General features: G+C 39.2%; 1 protein-coding gene across 1 annotated transcript; it reads right to left on the minus strand.

Moving 5' to 3' along the window:
- Window positions 1–11,173: 11,173 nt before the first annotated feature.
- LOC104499268 (protein TSSC1) lies at window positions 11,174–22,953 on the minus strand (the record flags this gene model as incomplete). The annotated part of the gene is made up of 3 exons (XM_010142752.1): window positions 11,174–11,508; window positions 21,393–21,560; window positions 22,786–22,953. Coding segments are annotated over 3 exons (511 nt in total), but the record flags the coding sequence as incomplete, so codon positions are not given.
- Between the last annotated feature and the right edge of the window lie 204 nt (window positions 22,954–23,157).

Consider the following 23,157-nt stretch of genomic DNA (forward strand, 5'->3'; position numbering starts at 1 on the left):
GACAACAGGAAGATATTTGTCTGCAACATGCTTGCTCCACTTGCTCCCTAGCTCTGCTTGCTACACTTCCTCATCCTCTATCACTCTCAGCACTGTAACCTGCTCACAATTCTGTTTTACACCACCCTTTACACCCAGTACTCTTTTTAGGACAATCGACCAAAATGTCATTCTTTTTTGGCTGTGTGGGAAAGTTACAGCAGACAAATAATAAATAAATAATAATAAACTCATAGGAACCAATTTATTTTTCCTATAACACTGTCAAGGATGCATGGGCACTCCCTTCACGATAAGGACAGAACTGATGCTGATCACCACTCCAGAAAAATTCACAAAAGCCGGAAGCAAAATATTCATAAAACTTGTAATCTGAAAATAATTTGTTACAAACAATTGTAAAGAACTAAACACCCTCCCCAACTGAACAGTAGTTTTCAAACACTAAATAGTGGAACTCTGGTCACGCTTCCCAGCAGACATTATCCCACAATGCATAAACCAGAACTGACTCAGCCTCTGTCATGGGCAATACCAGAAGATCTCAAGGTACTTACTCTTCAGTTCTGATGGGTCTTAAATCAGCTCATAAGGTTGTCATACAGGCCTGGCAGCAAAATCAAGTTGCTCTTATTCCAGCTTACACAGTGTCTTTCTTGTGATAGGAATCCTTGAGATGCAGCTCCCAATCCAAAACTGCACCCTCCTGTGGTTATCAGAGAAAATAAACTGAGCACACCTGACTGAAATTATTCTGATTCAATTATTCCATGAACAGTTCAACTAACCACATTTATCAGCCTCCTAAACTCATAAATCATAGCAATCTCTGTTGGGAAATTTGAAATTGATGTGGCCCCGCTTGAATCAGAGAAGGCAGTAGGCATCTGACAGCCTTGAGGAGCAGCCTTGTGTGAGTTGATTGGAATTTCTAGCAGTATTAATCTTAATAACCTCAGGTAGCTTCCTCCCCACAGTCTCTGTCTTTCTGTGCAAGCAGTGAGGGAGGGAGCACTGCAACAATTACTCCCTCATTCTCTCCAGCTGACTCTGTTTTCCCTTTTCCCCGATGAATATGAACATTTCAACTGTGCTCACCCTTCGTCCGTAGCTCTTCTCAGCCCTCAGCAACGACAAGTCCAAAACCTGTAGAATTTAAATTGTGATTTGAGCCTTGATGCATAGGACACAGGAAGAGAAACCAGAATACCTCCCAATACAGCAGCATGAAGACTGAAAAACAAAAGCAGCTTTTTCCTCTGCCTTACAAGAAGTACCTGTGAACTGCAACAGAAAATTGTACAGCATTTATCCAAGTCATTCAAACAATAGATTGAAGATATTCAAATAGTATTAACACTGAAAATAGATCATTAAAACACAGATCAGAAATATACATCTATCTAGGAAACCGAATCCAAGTAACCATCACTCACAACTGACAGGATGGTCAGAACAGTTGTTGAAGCCCTCTGGTATTTGCTTTGCAAAGGAATATACAGCTCCTGTCGTGATGAAGCTTTCTTTCACTTCTGTTTTCCTTAACAGACTTTCCAATAATAATATTTCTACCAGACTTCTTCCATTTCACCCAGACTGACTCATAGAAAAAAAGCAACAGCATCAAAGTACCTATGGCTCCATCTACCTGCCAGCTGCTATCAGCAGCCATAGATGCACCCAAGCCTAACTCTAAGTAGTTGCAAATAAATGTGTTACGCAGCCACCCTCCTGATGATAAGGAGATATTCTTAAGGTCAACCATATCGTGGGATGCATCAAGAGACATGGCCAGCAGGTCAAGTGAGGTGATTCTCCCCCTCTACTCCATTCTGACGAGACCTCACCTGGAGCACTGTGTCCAGCTCTGAAGTCCTCACTACAAGCAAAGATATGAACCAGTTAGAGCAGGTCCAGAGGAGGGCCACAAAAATGATCAGAAGGCTGCATCATCTCTCCCACAAAGAAATGCTGAGGGAGTTGAGGCTGTTAAGCCTGGAGAAAAGGCACGTCTGGAGAGACCTTAGTGCAACATTTCAGTACTTAAAGGGGGCCCATAGGAAAGATGGGGGCATACTTTTTAGCAGGGGCCACTGCAACACAACAAAGGCTAATGGTTTTAAACTAAAAGAGGGGAGATTGAGACTAGATAGAAGGAAGAAAATTGTATGATGAGCGTGGTGAAACACTGGCACAGGTTGCCCAGAGAGGTGGTAGGTGCCTCATCCCTAGAAACATTTAAGGCCAGGTTGGATGGGGCTCTGAGCAACCTGATCTAGTTGATGATATCCCTGCTCACTGCCAAGGGGTTGGACCAAATGACCCTTAAAGGCCTGTTCCAACCCAAACCAGTCCATGATTCTATGATAATTTTAAGACGCTTTCCTGGTTTTTGGTATATCATTATCCTGAGTAGTGTAATCTTATTTTTGGAAGCAGTTTTAGTTAGGCAACTTATGCTAAAAATATTGATATGTGTATACTGAGACATGGCTGAGAGTACTCATGTGAAAGTTTTACCTTCCAAAACTGCATGGTGGAAAACAAATCATAGACGTTCACATGTCAAGCTCCCACTCTCTAATTTCCAGCACAGAGTTAAAAGATCGTTCATCATTTTCTTCAGTAGAAAATCTTTCCTGTGATGAAAAACTAAAAGAACATGTGGGTCAGATTTATTTTCATATGTGTTTAAGATTAATTTACCATTATACACTACGTTTCAACCATCCTCTTTGGAAAAGAGAGAGGTGTAAGAGAAATTATACAAAAATTTAGATTATAATTCTGACTATTCTGTGTAACACAATGGATAATCCACACTTTGTTGCATTGATGCGATCACAATTTCTGGTATTGCCTAGTATTTTGACTGGTATTTACTAAAAAAGAAATCTAGTAAAAAATCCCAGAACATTCATAATTTGGCTAAAATTTCCCCACTCTGAAACACGTATGCTAATCCAATTCTGTACACTGCTGTTCCACGCAGCTCCAAATATCAACATATTTCTACTATTTTCCAGTCTTTGTCTTCTCAGTCCTCTGCAAATTTTTAGAAACTGGTAGTGCTTCTGAGAATTTGTATGCCAAGTTCCCTTACCACCCCAGGATTCAGCTCATCTAGACTTGCCAATTAGTAGATGGTATCTTTGGGTTTTCCAAGGTTTCCTGTACTCTTCTAAATTAATTCTGTTTAAAAGCTTTTCCATAGTTCTTCCTGCCAAAATCCTGAACTCAGGGCAGCATTGGAATAAATGGACAATTTGCTGAGAAGGTGCATTAGAGGTCTTCCCTGCTCAGCCTAGCTGCTTGGCAGCTGTTCTTATAGCTCCAGGGCAACAGCAACCCATGAATTTGCCATGCGTCTCCACACTGGGAGCTTGGTTCCTGGAGTTAGTAAGACTCATTCATCTTTCTCCCCAAAGCTATAATTCTGTGCTGGAGCACTAAACCCCCCTTAAAAAGCTGGGGTTGATGTAGCACCAAAAGCTGTAGCATGAAAACAAGAGATATTTTTCTAAAAAAACCTCAAAATTCTTTTGCATAAGGTAAGTCAGTGTGGAAGGGAGGATGTGCCTCAAATACTTTATTAATCGTGTTTAATATTGTGCGTTGTTCTCACTAGGGCACTCCCCTGAAGTCATAAACAGGGGGATAAACAGCGTTTGTCATAAACAGATGTTTTGGTAGATCTAACTAGTATGACTCAAACAGTCCACTTGAAATTTTCTTCCTGCCTCTCAGGATACCGCTCCCTCAGGGTGACTACCTAATCAGATAATTTTGCACTGAAATGGACTACAACACCCTTTCACAGGCACTCCCTTGCTGTGGGGAAGGAGCTTGCGTGCCCTTGTGAGGCTGAGAGCTGTGCTGGTGGTGGCATGTGCCTCCGGTGGGGTCTCCCAGGCCAGACAGGTCTCGGCTGAAGGGTCAGACAACGTGTGTCCATGGGCAGGATGGGCTCACTAGCCTTCGGGCAGCCATCCTAGGAGAAGGACAACTCTGACTCCAAACCCGGGCAGATGGAGCTCGTTTAGCCCTGTAAGGCATCCATCATCTAAGAGAAGGATACTCTAACCAAACCTGCGACCCGAGGACTTCGCTGTCACCATCCAAGCTCGCTAGGTGCTGGCAGATGAACCTCAGGTGTAAAGGGTGGAGCCAGTTCCGCGCACGCTGGTGCCTCACCTAAAAAATCCACCGCGCAGCCCCGAAGGGTGCACTCACATTTGCAAGTTGCAGTAAGCGTGGGGAAAACCCTTCCCAAATCTTCGCTCACGAAGCCAAGCTGTGGTGATGATGATGATGGTGGCCTACAACTGCTCACATGTGCAGTTGCAACCTGATCTCTGAAACGAATAATGACCAGCTAAAAATCCTTTAAAACCTGTAAGTTTGGACTAATAACTTATGGAACTGGATAACAACTATCCTGCATGAGCCAACTCCAATATCAGAAGTAAAATGTTAAGATAGGAAATGGCAATTCTCTAGCACTTCTATCACTTAACATAGGGAGATTAACATGGAATAATTTTAAGGGCCTCTAATATCATAGCCAAAACAAGCAAACACACTTTTTTTTTTGTTACTCCTTACCCCTGTATCTTTTTCTTTACTTCATTTACTGCCAATTTCTTCCATCTTTCCTATTTGTTTTCCAAACTGATCTCTCCCTGATCTTGTCTGTTTCAATTCACTTTTCACTCTGTATTTGTCAGTCTTTCTTTTACTTTTTCTCTCCTTTGTCTTTTTCTCCAGATCTCTGGGTCATTTTCTTCTCACTTCACTAGCTCCTCACTGACCAAGGTGGCAGGTGGAATGAGCAGGAGCAATGTGCAAAATGTTCTGGCGAGTATCCACAACAGCTCCACGTCTTCACACCCAGCAGCATCCTTTATGGGAAGGGCAGGCTTCTCTAAAAACTGATTTGCACTTCTCTCAGTCACTTCACTTGCTATTCCAGAAATCATAAGCTTTCAGCAGCCTCAGAATGGCATTCATACCACAGGCAGCACACAACAAAGTTTTACACACTTTCTTCATACGCTCTAGAAAAAAAGCGAGAAAACTTGTGACATCCTCTGTGAAGCCGAAGTGGCAGCTCCACAGCACCATGAACTTGTATCCAAATACTGATCTTAACTATCATTACCTTCTTTTCACTGCTTCAGTATGTCATAAGCACATCTATCTCATGGTGTCTAACCATATCAGACTATATTCAGACGATACCAATGACCATCTTAACCAAGCTGCAGAATTTCATGTCAAATACTGCAAGAGGTACCAGGATGTTAAGATTTGGGAACTCGGAATGAAGAGACAAATAAAGAACTAATGCTTTCTGTTGTCAGTTGGAAAACACAACAGCAAGCAGCTTAATTCTTTACAAAGCATGATTCCAACTGATTTTTGTGTTGAGCATATTCCAGACCACATAGCTTATTTCCACCCATCTTTGAGAAACGAAAAGGTATGAAGTAAGAAGAATTAGTCTAAAGCAAATGTCAAGTCTACCCATCCAGTACAAGTTCTTCATTATGTTAACAAGCAGTTCATTAACTTCATGGGCTTCAGTACAGATCAGGGTAATTTTAGTGTTGATACCACAGGCAAAGTCCAGGTCAGTACCTGAGAGGTTTTGCTTTTTGGTGTTTGGTAGTGGTTAGGGTTTTTTTTAATTTGAATTTAGCATGGTTTAAACCCAGCTGGCAACTAAGCACATACAGCTGCTTGCCCATCCCCTCCCCACCCACCGCCCTACTCCAGGTGAAGTGGGGGAAGGAGAAAAATACAACAAAAGGCTTGAAAGCAGGACAAAGGACAGGGAGGGCTCACTCACCAGTTATGGTCACAGGCAAAAGATAGACTTGACTTGGGGAAACAAAATCAATTTAATTTAGACAACAAAACCACTACCAAATCACCAACTGTATCACCCCTCCCTTCTTTCCCGGGCCCAGCTCTATCACCTCCTCCCTGCTCCGTGGCACAGGTGGGGGGCAGAGGATGGGGGTCGTGGTCAGTCCCAGTTCGCTCCATGTTGCTTTTTGTCACTCCTTCCTCCTCAAGGGAAACACTCCTCCCAGTCCTCCCCTTTGGCAACGTGGCGTCCCTCCCACAGGAGACAGTCCTCCATGAACTCCTCCGACTAGTGTGGAGGTCTGCTGCAGGCAGTGGTTCTCCCAGCAACAAACCACCTCAGTGTGGGTCTCCCTCAGAGTCACAGCCTTTTTTAGGAACCTTTGTCCACTGGTGATCTCTGAGGAGGGCGAGGCTCCTGCTCCAGTGTGGGCTCCTCCTCAGGCTGCATACGGCCTGCCATCTCACCATGGGTTGAAGGGAAATGGTTGCTCCAGAGTGTCTTCCCACCTTCTTCCTCACTAACCTGGGTGTCCGCATGGGTTGCCTCTCTGTCCTACTCCCCTCCAAAACAAAAGAAAGATCCCAAAAACAAAAGGCTGTTGCCAAACAGTTTTCCCCTTTTAAATATGTTTAGCACAGAGGCACTGATTGGCTGAACCTTGGCCAGAGGTAGGGCCGACTTAGAGAACGAGGAGCTTTCTTGAAGCTTCTTGCAGGGGCCATGCCAGCAGCCCCATCCTCTGCTGCCACAACCCCACCAGACATAAACCAAACACATTAGTTCAAGTAAACCAAATTGTTATTTCAAAGTTTCTCAGTAAATAGCCAAGACTTGCGTTGACATTGGTCAGTTTCATTTACGTCATGCTCAAAACCTATTCAAAAATATAAATTCCTTTCTCCTTCAATAATTCATTTTCTGGGGAATAAAACACCCCATCTCAAGCATTTTTGTAATTTCCTAGCAGACATATATATTAAATTGATGACAAAGAAAAGATTTACAGCACCAAATCTGTGAAATAAAACAAGTTTTCAGATGGCAACACTGACAATCTGACATTTGTAAGGAGTATCATAATTCCATTTTTCAAAACCAAGACCTCTTAAAGCTTCTTACCTGGTCACAGTCTGCAAAGAAAGAAAAATCATTTAAGAAGAGTTTATTTGAAAACAAAACAATTATAATAACATTGGTAAGCACATATGACTGTATAAACAGCATTCTCTGAGACACTGAAACAACCTAGTGCTGTGAGACCAGTTAGACCACAATTTGAATTTCTGAAGCATGGATGTAACTTGCTGTACAGAAATCTGCTTGCCTCCACAGACTTACTGCCAATGAGTGTATTGCAACAAGATAGTTTCCAGAAATAATACTGAGATTCTGTAACAAATTCAGCTGAGACATTAGCATTTTCTAAAATCCCCTAAAACACAACTTAAAACCAAAGTAAACAACTGTGACAGAGAAACATGCAGAGGAAATGTGCTGTCTCAGCACTAGAGACAAAGCTTTAGAGAGTTATTATTTTTAAGTTCTGTTTTCTAATTTCACTTGCAAATTGCACGTCCAGGGAGATGTGTAAAGACTGGACAAGCACACGGGGATTCTCTGCCAGTACTCTTTATATTGTCCAGCAATTCACGGTTCAAAATGATTTTCGAAGCTGGAGATACTGCCTTTATGTTTAGTAGCCTTTAACGGGATTAATCTTTCAGGTACTGACATTCAAATCATGTAAACTTTAACATTAATCGAGATTTGTTTAGTTGGGTGTTTGTCGCGACCCGAAACGGCAGGCTCTGGACTGAAGTGGAACGAAACGCTCGAACGCCAATATGGTGTGTAGCGAGACTCATTTATTGTTTACAATACATCCCAATTTATAGACTCTTGTCCACTCCACTAACTACATGGTGATTGGATAGTGTCTCTGTTACACAGACAGCACACATCTCTTAAAGCACTATAATTGGATAAAAGGGGTTAGATGCCACGTGGTGAATGTTTTGGTTAAAGCTAACAAAACAAGGCCAGTATAGATAGTATTTCCCACACGATAACACTGCAGCTGGGTTCCGGCTGCTAAGTTTCCCAGAGAGAGTAGCATATTTTCGTAGTTCCAATTTCTGCTAGAAAAATACACCAACAGTGGTTTTTTTTTTTTTCCCAGAGGGAAGAGATTGTTAAACAGGAGTGCCATAGCTCACCTTCACACCTGTGGAGACCACCTCATTTTGTATGCTTTGACCCCACGTGCAGACTCCATTTAATAACCTCTAGTCCTGGTATCAGTAAAGACAGTGAACAATCACTCCCTATTCATCCTCTCCCTCTGCCACTTGTGATTTTATGGACTTTTATCATTCCCTCTCAATCATCTGCCTTTCAGCTCATTTAGTCACCTTCATAGAGGTGTTGCATGCTATTAATCACTCCTGTCACCCTCCTCTAAAATCCTTCCCATTTTTACTGCACTGGGTTTGAGATGGAAGAAATTATTCAAGATGCACATACACCATAGATCTATAAATGCATATTATTTAATGAATTAACAATGCTTTATTTTCTTCTCTATTTGCTTTCTAGTAATTCCCAATGTTTTAATTAAAATTTTAACCTCTCTAGAGCTGACACTTTTAAAGATCTACAAAAAGCCTAAGATCTTATTTCCATGTAATAGCCAGACATTGGTGGCCCCCAGTAGTTATGTAAAATGACCATTTTCTCCCATATCTGTTACTTAACATTTCCTGCACTGAATTTCACCCACCCATTTATCATCCAGCCACTCTGTGAGGTAAGGTCCTTCCATAATTCTTCAGCTATCTTTACTACTCTGAACAGTATCTGCAAGCACTGACATATTTGCATGCAGGCCTTCTTCCAAAAAAGTCATGAGTATACTCTGAAGCATAGGCTTAGACACAGAGCCTCGCCAACTTTATTGGTCATTTCTCTTTGCCGTGTAATGTGATGATTTATTCCTGCTTCCTATTTCCTATCATTTAATCAGTTATTTAGCCATCTTTGAACCCTTCCTCTTATCCTACAGCAGCTTGTCTTCTCTAACAGCCTGGGATGAAACCTTGTCAAAAGTCTTCCCTTTCTGAGGGTCATTTCCATATTGCTGCCAGTGCTGTACATGTAGCTCAGATCCTGCTTTAAGACAGCTGAAAATGATTAAAACTTGACCCTTCCTGCTCTCTTGATCCTATTGTATGGTGTTTCATTCAGATTTGACCTGCTACTCCCTTTCTTCCCCGTGTTCATCCCTTTTCTTCCCTGTTGAGTGACACACACATATAATACAACTAAAACAAAAGAAAACACTTCTTGATACTATTTGTTTACAGAGCTTTCCTCCTTGTATAAGCTTACAGTATTAAAGGAAATACAACCACATAAAATTTAGTCTGAAATCTGCCCTGCATTTATTACATGTTAAAATCAAAGCATATCCCACACACTGTTACATAATTTCCCATCACCTTTACACTGCAAGTCATATGCATTAATGGACAATAAAGTTTAATGAGATCTTTATTACTAATGTGAAGAAAGTTTCAAAGAGTTCTGGTGCATGCTAAAGATATACTGCAGGGTTTGTTGGTGGGTTTTTTGGGAGTGGGAGGTGTCTGAAGATGGAAGGCTCCATATATAAAGCTGCAGCCCAACCAAGGATTTTGATATTCAGACAACTGAAGCACTACTGATTTGGAAATGTAAATTTTTTTCACAGTATACAGATGAATAGCTCATATCTACTTATGGATTGAGACAATTTGAAATAGCACGATTTTAAAATATTAACACAAAATCAGAGCATCAGAATTTCCAATGAAGCATTCCTTCTGGAGCAGACAGGCAGTGTTGTAGCACAAATACAAACAATAGTTCGGATGATTTAATTGGATTACTTCACTCCTATGAATTCTTCCAAACAACCTCCTTAAGAAAAACAGAAACAGACTTCAACTCTTTTTTCTGGACGTTTTGGCCTGTAGCAGCCAGTCACACTCTCAAAGCATGTTCTCACAGAAGCAGCTGTGTATACACAACAAATCACATGTTTCCATCCAAGAGTGGGTAAGGACTAGCAGAGGTGAGCAGCAGGCTGTCCCTCAACACTAACACCAACAGTTGCCATAGCAACAGGAGGAATCACAGGAAGAGACTAATATTGATCTTTTCATTCCACGTTCATTGCCATTTCTTCAGAGTGGTCTTACACAATGCTAAACACAACCAACTCTGTTGCACATGCCCAGGTTCTGAAGCTAATAGGAAATAATAGTGATGAAAAGTCAACAGGGAATAATTACTGGTGAGGTTAGTCTGAGTACACAAAGAACAAGCAGAACACCACAATTTTCATCTTAGTGCAAGCTATGCAAGGGGAAGAGGGGGGTTCAGAACATACAGGTATGTTTCACCGTGCCTTTCATCTTCCTTTAAAGTTTTCTGTGCATTCTCCTACAGGGCAGCATCTCCCTGTTCTCTGCATTTGTAACAAGACAGTCACCAATACACAGGGCCAGGGAGTGCAACAGCAAAGGATATTGTGTGCTTAGTTGAAAGCCTGCTACATCACAGCAGCGTAGTGCAGAATAGCAGAGCCAAAAGGATAAGAAAGAGACTTACAAATATTAAAGAGACTTTTGAGGTTAACTATGGCATAGATCCAGAGTCCCTTAAAATACACTACAGTGCAACTAAATTCTGTAAGTATGGAATAATAGATTACACGTCTACATAAGACATTTCAGTAAAGACTAACAGTGTTTCCAATAGCTACACATAGCCCAAAATTGCATTTAGCTTGTGAATTACAGGATGGTACTTTGATGAAACTGCTGTAAGGCTTAAATGAAAAAACACATTTTGAAGGTTTCATCCTCACAATTAACATTTCTTCTTAGAATATGCAAAACAGGAGCAAAAAATTTTTAAAATACTAGACTGAATTAAGAAAACCTTTTAAGGTAATTCTGAACTGAAGAGTGACTAGAATAGTTAGCAGAAAGGGTTCAGAAGACCACTTATAACAAGGATAAAATATTGTTCTTGTAAACAAGTAGACCATTTCTGCTACATGCACCCTGCATTGTCCCAATTTTATATCAGCATAATAATACCTCTGTAACACACTATATTTGCATAAAGCTGATGTAATAAAGCAATCATACAGGAAGCACCCAATATGTCCAGAAGGTTTATAATTCCCAAAGTGATTAGCTCCTCAAAAAAATCTAACTAGCATAGCCTTCAGAAAATGCATCATAATTTTCCAAAGCAAATACGAAAGACAATTTAAGTGTCTTTATTAGCACAAATATTCTTAACAAAATTTTAACATTTATACTTAATAAAAATAGATCCTGAAAAAAACCCTAAACAATAGCTACCAATTGTGTACATAAAGATAATAACTTCACCATAATCCAAAAAATTATAACAGTATGTGATATTTAAGAGCTCTGGGAACCCTGTTAATAACAAGCCTCCCATCGTAACTTAAAGAGGCAAATAGCCATGGATCTGCTGAGGACCATTCAACTGCATAAACGCTATCTTCATGTTCTTCATAGGTTGCTATTACACTGTCCTGAAGGGGCTCTTTAATCCTAAAATTGAAAAAAAAAAAGAAAATAGTAAGGATCTGTGATCACACTTGATTTAAAAGGCAATATTAAATGTCACTAATATCTACACAACCTTCCATTTAAAGTATAAGAATGTAGTAGCAGGCTCTAAGGAAATATTTTATACCAGATGTCTGCATGTACCTTTGTTTTAGATAACACAGCAGAGTCAAGTCGATGTTAATGACCCTATAGGCAGGGACAAAGATCCTCTTCTCAACTTCAACACATTTCCAAGTCTTTCATAACCTACACTAAGCATCTCTCACTCTCAGGCAAGTTGAACTACAGGTTATGATCTGAATGCACTTAAATGCACATTTTTATTAACATTTTTTCTCGCAACACTCTATCCCTTCCCCTTTTGTTGTTAACTGAATTCTTAAAATAGTATATAATCTTACAAGAAATGTGTAGATAGGTAAGAAGCTGCAGTCCTTAACATCACAGTCTCTCCTGTACTGCCACCCTGATTCCTCATTCTTTACAGAGTAATGGAAGGGAGATGAAGGCACCACTCTGAGCACCTTAATTTTTGTCTCCCACTCCTAGAGTTACACCACCACCGAATTCTCATCTACTGTTGCATGCCTCACCTCTCACTGCAGCACCCAAGCTCCTGGTCACCTATATCATGAGAGACAGATAGATTTTTCTTTTGCATTGTAAATATTTAAGAACAGTTCTGGTAATTCTCTGAAATACAAACCACCCAAGAGTGTTGTGAGAACAGCCCTTCTTCCCTCGACTCACAGAGCCAGTCTCTCCTCTCAGAGCAACAACACAGCATATTATTCTGAGGCTACAGGGTAGGTACGTTTTCAGAGGATGACCTTAGAGCTCCTTTAACCACAGAGGATCACCTCTGTCTGATAGCCTTTCAGAAGCATCCCCATCTCCCAGAAACAGCCTTGAATTACAGCTGCAACCCTCTCAACAGAAAGAAAAACCAAAGAGCCTTGTGAATTACATGCAATTATTTAAACAGATGCTGCTACTACAGAAGTGAAATGATGCCATTTGCTGTCTTTGCCCTTTACCACTGCTCTCTGAAAGAGCGCTTCTCCATGTCCACAAAGAGTATATGGTATCTCCTTTGAATTGCTTGCAGGATATCACTGCTCCACCTAGCCAGCCTAAACCAGCTGTGCATCTAACATCGCAATTAAAATTCAATTGAATTTAATGAATACACCAAAAGCAGTCTGATACTGCAGAATAGCTTCAGATATTTAGTTTCAAGGACTTTTATCACTTATGCTACATTTCAGGTCAACTAACAAAAAAAGGGTCATAGGGCAAACAACACACAGCCCCTGGTTAATTCAAAGAGCAGGATTGTTTTGCAGTTCTCCAGAACAGATCCTTTCATACAAACCACCTAACAGCAGAGAGCTAATAAACACACACACACAGACACCTTATCTGCTGTAATGCATTCTTCTAACTTCCTTTTAACTGACAGGACTGGTTCAGTGAAAGTTGGTCATGTCCCCAGACAACAATGTGCTTCATGTGGTGCTCACACACTTACCCACAACTCCATTATTCTGAAGGTTTTAGATGTCTCTCCAGATAAGCAAGGGAGTAATGCACAGTGCACATGGCTGTCAGGTGACACGACTGACTTTCAGTTAACCAGGAGTCTCCATTAACCAAAGATTGGATAAAAAAGGACAAATAAGCATCTAGATCATACTATTTTCTGTATGCAAAGTTGTTTTAGTGTTTCATTTAAATAACACAGTTCATCTAATTTAAATTTACAGAAGTCACAAGGGAATGAGTGTTCAGGGAAGAAGGCTGTAGACGAACTTCTGTTCAGCTTTTCCATTTGTAACTACAGCTTTTAACTGTCTTTTATTAATGTCTATACAATACACTGAATTTCTTCTTGGGTATGAAAGCAATTTTGTACCTTCCCAGAAAAAGAACGCATGTAATTCCATGTAGTTGTTCAGGCCACATGAGCTGAGTTTTCAGTGAGGTTTTTTGTTTTAATATTATCATAGATCTATGCTGTTTATGTACAGACCCCTCGTATATAAGGATGGCACAGCCTTTAGACAGTTACTGAGAATCTGAGAAAATCCTTATTGAAGTGAACACTTGGGTTTAAAAGAGCTAAATAGTATGTAAGATAATCAGGATGGAAAAAAAATCTCAATATGTATCTCAGGAACAATACAGACGATCCAAAAGAAATTGTCCATGAGCATCCTTTATAAACACTATGAATGCAAACAGATTAGCCTTTAAATTATGTAATGGGTAACAAGCCCAGAAGGATTCTGCTAGTGGAATAACGAGCAGATTTTATTTCATGCATGTGAAAGACTGATCAAAATAATTAAAAAACCAGAAGCAGCAAGGTTGTGAGGAAAAAATTCCACCCCACATAACAGGTATCTCTTGGAGACAGATCACCTTACATCACGCTAAGAGACCTCCAAGAAAACATCTCAGATTTGTCTGCATTTTGCCCATGTAAATGCTTTTTTTGGTAATCCAGAACAACTTGTATTTAACTTAAGATGTTTTTGTCTATTTAGATATTTTAATTATCCTTCTGTTTTTATCAGTTGCTACAACTTTATTTCTCCTTAACATACAGTTGGTAATTTCAGGGCCTAACATGTCAGAGCAGTGGCAAGGGTATTTTTTTCTAATACTCTATTCATAATGTAGCAATGATTAGAAGAGAGCAATCAGAGTGGACTGGATACTGGGATAGTCAGCAGATCTTTGGCAGGTTTTGAAACAGGGAGGAGAGTTCAGGACCTTAAATTCTTTGCCAGTTAGAGAAATTCAGAAACAGGAAGAGTACCTCTGTAGGGGTGGATATGAAGCAAGCTTTCTTCTATACTACTTTAATACGTATAATCCAGGTTGTTGCCAAAACACAAGAGATTTCTGTTTTTACACAAAAGCTGCAGGTTATGGGTGTAAAAATGTAGTTGCTAAGGTATTGTCAGTTTAGTGTACCACAGGTGTTTGGTCTATTGATCCCTTGATAAAGCAGTCTGACTAGACTGTATGTGACACACTGACACTTGGTAATCACTTCCTATGCCTGGCTACCATAAGCTATTTTATTCCTTTTTCCTATATCTCCCTGCCCCTTAGAAACTAAAGGACCTTTCTCATTTGCCTGTACTATTTAAAAACTTTCTGGCCAGACTGAAATACCCTTTTTTCTTCTTATATATGTTATTGCATTGCATCAACTGACGAGGCATCAAACTTATGTCCTCCGGAACTCATAGTAAGAAATGTGTACTCTCTGCCTACATCCTGCATAAATCTAAGACCTGTGTCACACAGCACTGAAACTGTACTGCTTTCTCTTTGTAGTCTTATCCACACAGCACGACCCCTACCAAATTCTCTTATGAAAGGAAAAGAGCTTTTATTTTACTTGGATGATTGTTTTCATGTAGAGAGCTATTTCCAATTACTTTTCATGCTAACAACCACTTAAGTTTGCAGTGCTTGCAATTCTGTTTTGTCATCACAATGTTCAATAAAATGTTTTCCAGAGTCACCAAAATCTTTAACTGCTTATCACAGTCAAAATTAAATCCTCTTTAATCTAAAAATTACTATGAAGTAGTTGTGATTCAACAGAGCATTAACATGTACCACAGTGTCCAAAATGAATCCTGAAAAGCATGCCACTGGACTCCAGAATAAGCCCAGTGGATGCCCTTTTCCTTTAACTACAGAAAAAAAAAAATTAGCAACTGTAATTGTTTGTTTCTGGAAAGCTTAAACAACACAATACTTCCTTCTTCAGCCTCCTAAGGAAAACAGTATTAAAGGATGTTTATACTGGAACACAATTTTTATATATAATAATTGTCCATTCATACTACTGTAAGCGTTACAAACTTTTTTTTTTACCAAAAACAGCCTTCTGAACTGCTTCTAGAGTAAAATGCCATCTTTAAACCCAGGAAATGCATATTTTAATGTAACAGGTTTCACAGCTGTCCTAATAAGCAAGATAAATTAAGGAGGGTATATCCACTGATGAGGGTAAAGAAAGAAATAGCATAGAAAAAACCCTACACGTTTTCAAACCAAAACAGTCACGGAACTGGAAAGTGCTGCTGCATTAGATCTGGCCCAGCTTCTTACACATCCAACAAAGTCAGTCCTGTATACCAATCAGCACTACCCAACATAGAAACAATTTAAGCTGTTTTAATTAATTGTCTTGGTTGATTCCATAGAGAAATCTAGAAATTGTAGGATTTGCTAAGGCATAAATTCCACAATCAAAATATCCTTAAAATCAACACTATCAGCAGCTCTGTGAAAATACCCTGAAAGCCTACCTTATGAATGTTTGGCAAATGCTTTCCAAAATTATCAGTATTGACAATTCACTCTCCTGAAGACACAAATGCATGTACAAAAGCTGTTACACGCTAGATCACACCGTTCATATGTATTATCGTGAAATTATATGATTTACCATTCAAAAGGCTCCAAACCACATTTCTATGACAAAAAAGTAAAAATCACCACCTCCTTTAGATGGAATTTTGAAGGAAATCTCTTTCTACAGAGAGGCCAGCCACCATTTTCTCTCTGATCCATTCTGAATGCTGAAGATATTCCTGCACTTAAAAATCTCACTAAAAACTTCACTATCTCAATGAGATATTCCATACTGGAAGGACCAATCCTTTACGTGTCTCAGCTTTAAATGCAAAATGGTGAGAAGGGCTTGTGTTAGATCTTGTTCTGTTTGTACAAAGGACAGCGTGGCTAACATCTACAGCGAAAAAGATGAGAACAAGACTTCGGGAAAACTACTGAAAAATCTATTTTCTATGTGAATTTCTGGTACAATCTTCAACAGATAACAAAGACAAGGATAAATTTAGAACATACTGCCAAAACACGTAGCATAAGGGAGAACTTAATAATCAGTTCTCCAGTGAAAACACAGCAGACATCTTAAGCCTGTAAACTGCAGAGAGAGCTAAGGTCTGCTCATTCTGCAACATCAAAGTTAAGGATGGGTTCCTTCTCAGGACTTATGTATAAGCTCAAAATACTATTATATGTATGGATCTTTTCATTGGTATAGATACAGAAAAGGCTTTTTCTCTTAAAAACCAAGTCTTCCGTTATCAGTTTAGGCTTCTCATGAAGTTCTGGCCACAGAAGTCACGAGGAATGAAAACTCTGCTGTACATGCAGCATGTACCTTGCTGTTGGTGCTCCTAAAATAGCAAATGGTCTTCTCATGCTGCATATCATCAGCATACCAAGCAGAGATCTAGAGAGCTTAAATTTCAAACTTATAAGGCAATTAAATATATTGCAATAACTAAAGGAATCCTGACTGGTGCGTAAAGATGGTAGTTCTACACTGCAAGAACCTAGTAGGTTTTGTTCATTGTTAAAAAGAGCAATGAAGAATTAAAACAACTGTCAGACTAGGTTAATATAGACTCACTCACTACCTCAGGATTTTTGATGACCAAAGAATGAAGAAAGGATATAAGATAGTCACCATCACCCTTTGGAGAAAGACAGTTTTCAGCCTTTTGCAGATATCCAAAAGGAAACCGACAGACACCCACAGGAGCTCTGGAACTAAGGCAAGTTCAGTGTTGCAGGAAGGAAGTGCAAAGCCATTAAAGAAAGAGGCCAAGGAGAAGCCTGCCTTAACCAGTTCCATCCACAGACATGGAAAACGCCCACATTTTCAAAGTTTAAACAAAACCGAGGCATCGAAAGGCACTCCTTATGTTCTTATCCAGGCACATGAGCTTTGTTTTGGGGACAAAAGCTAAATGCACCCCAAATACTCACCTCATCTGTTCTATTTTCCTTTGTTTTTAGAGAGGCAGACCTCTGGATCCAGGTGCTATTAGTTAAGCTAGGAGAAGAGCATTTCATTCCCCATTCCTCAGGTAATTTTTTTCCATGTTTCAGTTGTTCATTCAATTACCCAGACTAGGGAGTTGACGAGCATACACCATAGCTTTCTTCTGGCCACATGCCCGTACCTCTTCTCTGTGGAGAGCTCAATCCTGTTTTTTGACTACCTACTTTAGAAGTTTTGAGCTTCCCAGACAGGAAGCACTGAAGCCTTTCCTTATTCAGCGCAAGAAAACAAATGCGGTTGGCATCTTTCTCCTTGACACATTTCAAAGGCAGTGCCTGCACAGCTAGCATGTTTTGGAACAAACAAAAACACCGTGTGTGAGAAGAGAGAAACGCAGGAGTATGGCTGATGGCAAAAGACAATACTAAAAAGAAGAATCGGAAGTCTGCAAAGATGATTCAGAAGGCATTAAAGGTTCCTGAGCTGCAAATAGTCAGGGACTAGAAGCATACCCAGGGGAAGTATCATCTCCTTCTGCTGTTTTTATAATCTTTCCTCTTGGCCAATATCAGAGATGCAATATAGGCTAGGGAGACCTTTGATATGATACAGGGAAGCTGCTCTTATTTTTATGATTTATGAGAGAAACAACAACAACAGTGGTTCAAAAGCAGGAAAGAAACGTCAAACTAGTTGCTCTGATCTGAATCAGCAGTTAAGAGGAACTGAAGGTCACTTGACTGGGACAAGAGACAGATCCTCATGCAATAGTCCTAGTTATATTGCTTATGCAAGTGTGTTCTGGTCTCCCAGATGGGAGCATATAAAGTACGAAGATGTCAAAACATACATGAACAAAAACCCAAAGGAAAAACCTCAAAGAGTAATTCCTTAGAGTAAGAACAGAAAACAGCAGCTTTTGGTTTGTTATCTATTCATTACTCAGTGAACCTGTATTCTTTTCTGGGGGGGCAGGGGGGGAGGTTATCTCTAAATAATTATTTTTTTAGTTCTGCATCTTAAAAAGTAGCCAGTTACTACAGAAAATCTGGCAAGACTAAATGGTGGGTGGGAATAGACTCATGCATAGTTCTACATGGTTGAACAATGAAGGGTTAAACTAACCTATTACTTGCTTTTGTCTCCAGCCAAGAAATACAATAAAAATTAGAAAGTATACTCCAAAATATATTAAAAATTGACATGAGCCTTAAAGATCTCAGAAGTCTTAGAAGTGTAGAATAGTATTACAAGTCAACATTTTTAAAATATGAGGATTCTTGCTAAGTAGAAAAAAACAACTTTGACAACACAACTGATATATATTCCTCTTTTTTATATTTAATTTAAAGAGTATTTTTACAAGTTATTTTATTCAGAACATGAAAAATAGGTAGCCCATGAGGAAAGAGCCATTTTCCTTCTTTCCATTTACATATTAAACTTCTCTTGAGAGAGATTTGGTCACTCAGTCTGCAGGTGACTGGCTGGAGATACTAGTTGTACAGACACTTGGTTTTTCTGGTATGTTTCAAGATATACCCCCAAAAAAATCTTATTTCGTTTTCAAGGTTTTTGTGCAATTTAATAGCAAAATAGATGTTCTCCAAAAATAAACCCCCTTTTGCCACCCCACAAAAATGACCCCCATGAGAATATAACACTTTCTTGAAAGTCTAGAACATAACTAATCAAAAACACACCCTCCGCCACCCCACCAAACCATACAATAAAAACTTCTGTTTTACAGAAGAGACAGTACCCACGGAATGGTGCAGCAGACTCTTCAAAGATGTCTCCAGGAGGAAAGTACTAAAGGGGTGTAGTACCAGGGGGCTACTAAAGCCTAAAACGTTTGTCCCTGGTGGGTGACTAACAAGAAGTATTCCCAACAGCTATTAAGCCCAGATTCATTAGCGTGCTCAGAACTAAACAGACATAGGGCAGCCATTGATGGCTGGTGAGCACCTTGCAAACATCCTTCCAGCTCAACTCATAACAATGAGAGGGGAAAAATAACAAACCAAAATAAAACAACAAAACAAAACTACTCACAGTACCAAGCTAACATTACAAAAGCTAGCGTGCTTTCCCACAGACAGATTAGCAGCTCAAAAAAATGTAGTTAAAAAGCGTAACACAGTACTGATACTCTTGTAGCCTCTGGGAACAGTCAAGGCCTCTGCATCACTACGGTAAAAGTCATTCATGATGTGGTTTACATCCATACCCAAGCCAAAGGAAAAGGTATGTTATATTTGTTGTATTGCTTTGCATAGTCTTGGTTTCAAAAATTAGTTTTCTAGAAACAATCACTTTATTTCAATGAGGCAACCTACACGGTCTACAGTCAACAGAAATTCAGAACTCCAATTAACCTACTACACAACATCTGTCAGAACAATACATACTTGTGATGTTATTTATATTAATACACGTCCACATATAAAAAAATGTAGTCTGTGTCACTTTCATTAATGCTATTTATCTTCCATCCAGAACAGAATAAATAACAACCTCCAGCCAAAGGTAAGGAACCAAAAGGTACATTATTACAACAACAATATTTAAAATGCTGAAGTTTAGTTACATTCTAGAAAGTATGTGCTATTGGTGCAAGCAACTTCCTAGGTACTTATTTTGATATTCCTTGCTTTTCCACCACCTATTGCTTCTAGAGACATCTTGTATGTTTAAAATTAACTATTTCTATACATGGGATAGCTTCCTTATTTAATATACATAAAAAAATAGTTTCCAAGTCCTTTTTGACAGTCAAGCTGTCAAAACTATTTGGAGCAAAACTACACCTTTACTAAAAAAATGGTGCATTTGTAAGGTTGCTCTTGCAACTAGAGGAGTAACCTAAATTATATTTAGAATCTTAACTGAAACATCTAGCAAACATTGCTGAGCAACTGGTGGATCTTTTTTGTAATTTCCTTGTTCCTCACCCCTTCTGACTATTCTTCATTTAAAAAAATATTTCAGGAGGTAATTTGCCTATTTCAGTGCAGACGGTTTTGCATGTTAAAATAAATTAACAGACATAACAAAGCAACTGCTCAATATAGACAGGCAGAACGTGGATATTCACAGATTCAAAGAATAGAAAAATATAGACTAAAGCCTACTGGTCTCAAAATATTTTACATGGGTTTCAGTATCATGATCTTCACTTTGTAAAGAAAGCGCTTTAGCTTACATGGTGATCTTCAGCAAGTTGCAAAATTAGAAAGCCCACACTAGATCTACACAACTCCTTTATGAATATATTTATATATTAGGAAATACAGAGAGGAAAGCAAGCATCATGTATGGCATGATATAAAAGTTGAAAGCAAACATTCAGTATTTCAGTCAACTCATTACTAAAAACCTCATCCCTCCAAAATTCACATGCAAAATATGTGATTCGTCACACACCCAAGAGGATGGTGTTTACAAGTGCTTGCAATAACATGCATTATTCTCTTCCAAGAGTGTCAAAACCGAACTCCTGTTTTGCTTGAAGTAGGTCTGATGAGTTATTGGTTTCTAGAGCAGTCAGCAATATTAAGAGATAAAAATACAAAAAATAATGTATTTGTACTTCCTTTCTTACACCTGTGCAGAAGCTTACCATTAGGCTGGTCACGTTTCCCAAAGGTTAGAAAACATACACAGAAAACGCAAAAAGTGAATTTTTCAACTCTCACTTAACTCAGATTTTATGTGCTTGACTTTATCCAGAACTTCCTTAAAGCGGATCTTTTAACTGATCCAGTGGACTTGAGGACTGGTCCTCAGCATCACTATCCCCTTCCTACCAGTGAACATGCAGTGACTGTGCCAACCAGATTTAAGGAGTGTATTCCACCCAAGACTGTTGACTGAAGAACAATAAAGCAGGAATTAGACCAGCTTACCTGAAAGGCCCGTATACAATAATCCTAGTCAGCAAAAAGAACAGTATTTTAACCATTAAAATGAAAAGATAATCTATAAGCATCTGCATAAAACTCAGGAAACTTCATACTTCTCTTCTTGATGCTGGTCCTCTTGGTCACTTAGCTCATCATCATCTACCATATGCCCAAATGGTTCAGAAGAAATTGATACCATATTAGACAGGATAACTCTGCTATCACTGCTTCCTGTAAGGATCAGCTGATCATGAGAATGATTGTATCTGACATTCCAGACCCTAAAAAATGAAATCAGAAAGAACAAGAGGCTATTCTCGGCAGGTAGTGCATCAATATTAAATGACTTTTTTTAAAACAGCACTGAAAATTGATCTTTCACTTAAACATTGTAAGTACGCACAAAAGTGACATGCCTCATTCCAAAGACTGATTTTGCCATCTTCATGTGGCTTTTAAGGCCCCATGTCATCTATGCTTTCTATGACATGTCCTTAAAATCCCACAAATAAGTTTTGAAGAAAAGAATCCAAATAACAAAACACACCATTCAGTCATATAATTCCTTCAGGGTACATATCAATTCATTGTTTAGTAAGTCAGATAAATGTTTAAGTTCTAAATATAAAAATTTCCCCAAAGCAAAAAATGGATCAGAAATAACCTGTTAAAAATCTCACAACATTCCTACAGAAAAGTTTAAAATAGATCCTAAAACAAAAGTAGGATTATATTTCTTTTCAATTTTTACATTTTACATGTCAAGTTAATACCAAATGTCTTCTGAGTTCTTCTTATTCTTTTCATCTTCTAGAAAAAAGTGTAAGTGCTGCTTCTGTAATTCATGTCTTCATTCTGCTCAAAGTAGCTTTGGGGTTCAGATTTATTCTGCAAGAATTATTCCAACCCAAATTTTACAAAATATGAACCACTCATTTTCTTAACCACTGACATCTGCAAATGTCAGACAAGATTCTCTCCTTGCTCCAGCCACAGGCCAGAGTGGTAGATACAGGCTCTAAATATCACCTCAGAGAATAAAATGACTCCCTCGCATATTCTGGCTTAAGAGCTGTGAAGTGCATGAAAAAAGCAAGGCTGAATTACTGAGCATTTCAACCATTCATTCAACAACACAAGGATAGATGGGCAGCTGCTCTTCTGCACATCAGGTGCAGCAGATCAGGCTTAGTTTGGGAAGGCACACCTGTGTCCCAGCCATCCCCTACAAGCCTAGTTCTGTGCTGAGCTTCTCAAAGGTGCACCTGATCTCCCAACAAGGTAACAACAGTTTCTTGCCAATTATTCTAACATTGTCTCAATTCTTAATTTACAAGCACACAAGGAACATTCACATGTTGAAAACCTTCCTCTGTGCAGAAAAATGATTATTCACAACAGCATAAACATAGTTAGCTTGCATTGTTCCTAAACAGTAAAATAATTAGCTGAATAAATTACATAAGCCATCCACCCGCAAAACAGCATGCAGATAATTTGTTCTACCAGTGGGAATGCTCCTCTAGTGTCTTCACTGGTTCAGTGACATTTCTGGTGTCCCAGAATTTCACCTTGCAGTCATCTCCACAGCTAGCCAAGTAGTACTGTTTATTGGGATTAAAGTCTAGGTCTCGTACCAGCTGTCCATGTGCATTTTCTATGCAATATATCTGTCTGTAAAACACATTAGAAAAATTAAATGGTGTATGAAGAGCTAACTGCACACCACTGACAGGAATCTGTTTCCCTGGAAACTTGCATAATCCCCTTAACACCCACAGACCTAGTGTTCCCATTGCTAGTGCACAGTTTAGGAAAATCCCAGCTGTAAACAACAGTGACTTGTACAGATTTCTCAGCTTGCTCTGAAGCTTCACT

The sequence above is a fragment of the Buceros rhinoceros genome, unplaced genomic scaffold (assembly GCF_000710305.1).
Source record: "Buceros rhinoceros silvestris isolate BGI_N320 unplaced genomic scaffold, ASM71030v1 scaffold9179, whole genome shotgun sequence".
In the NCBI taxonomy this organism is placed as follows: Eukaryota; Metazoa; Chordata; class Aves; order Bucerotiformes; family Bucerotidae; genus Buceros; species Buceros rhinoceros.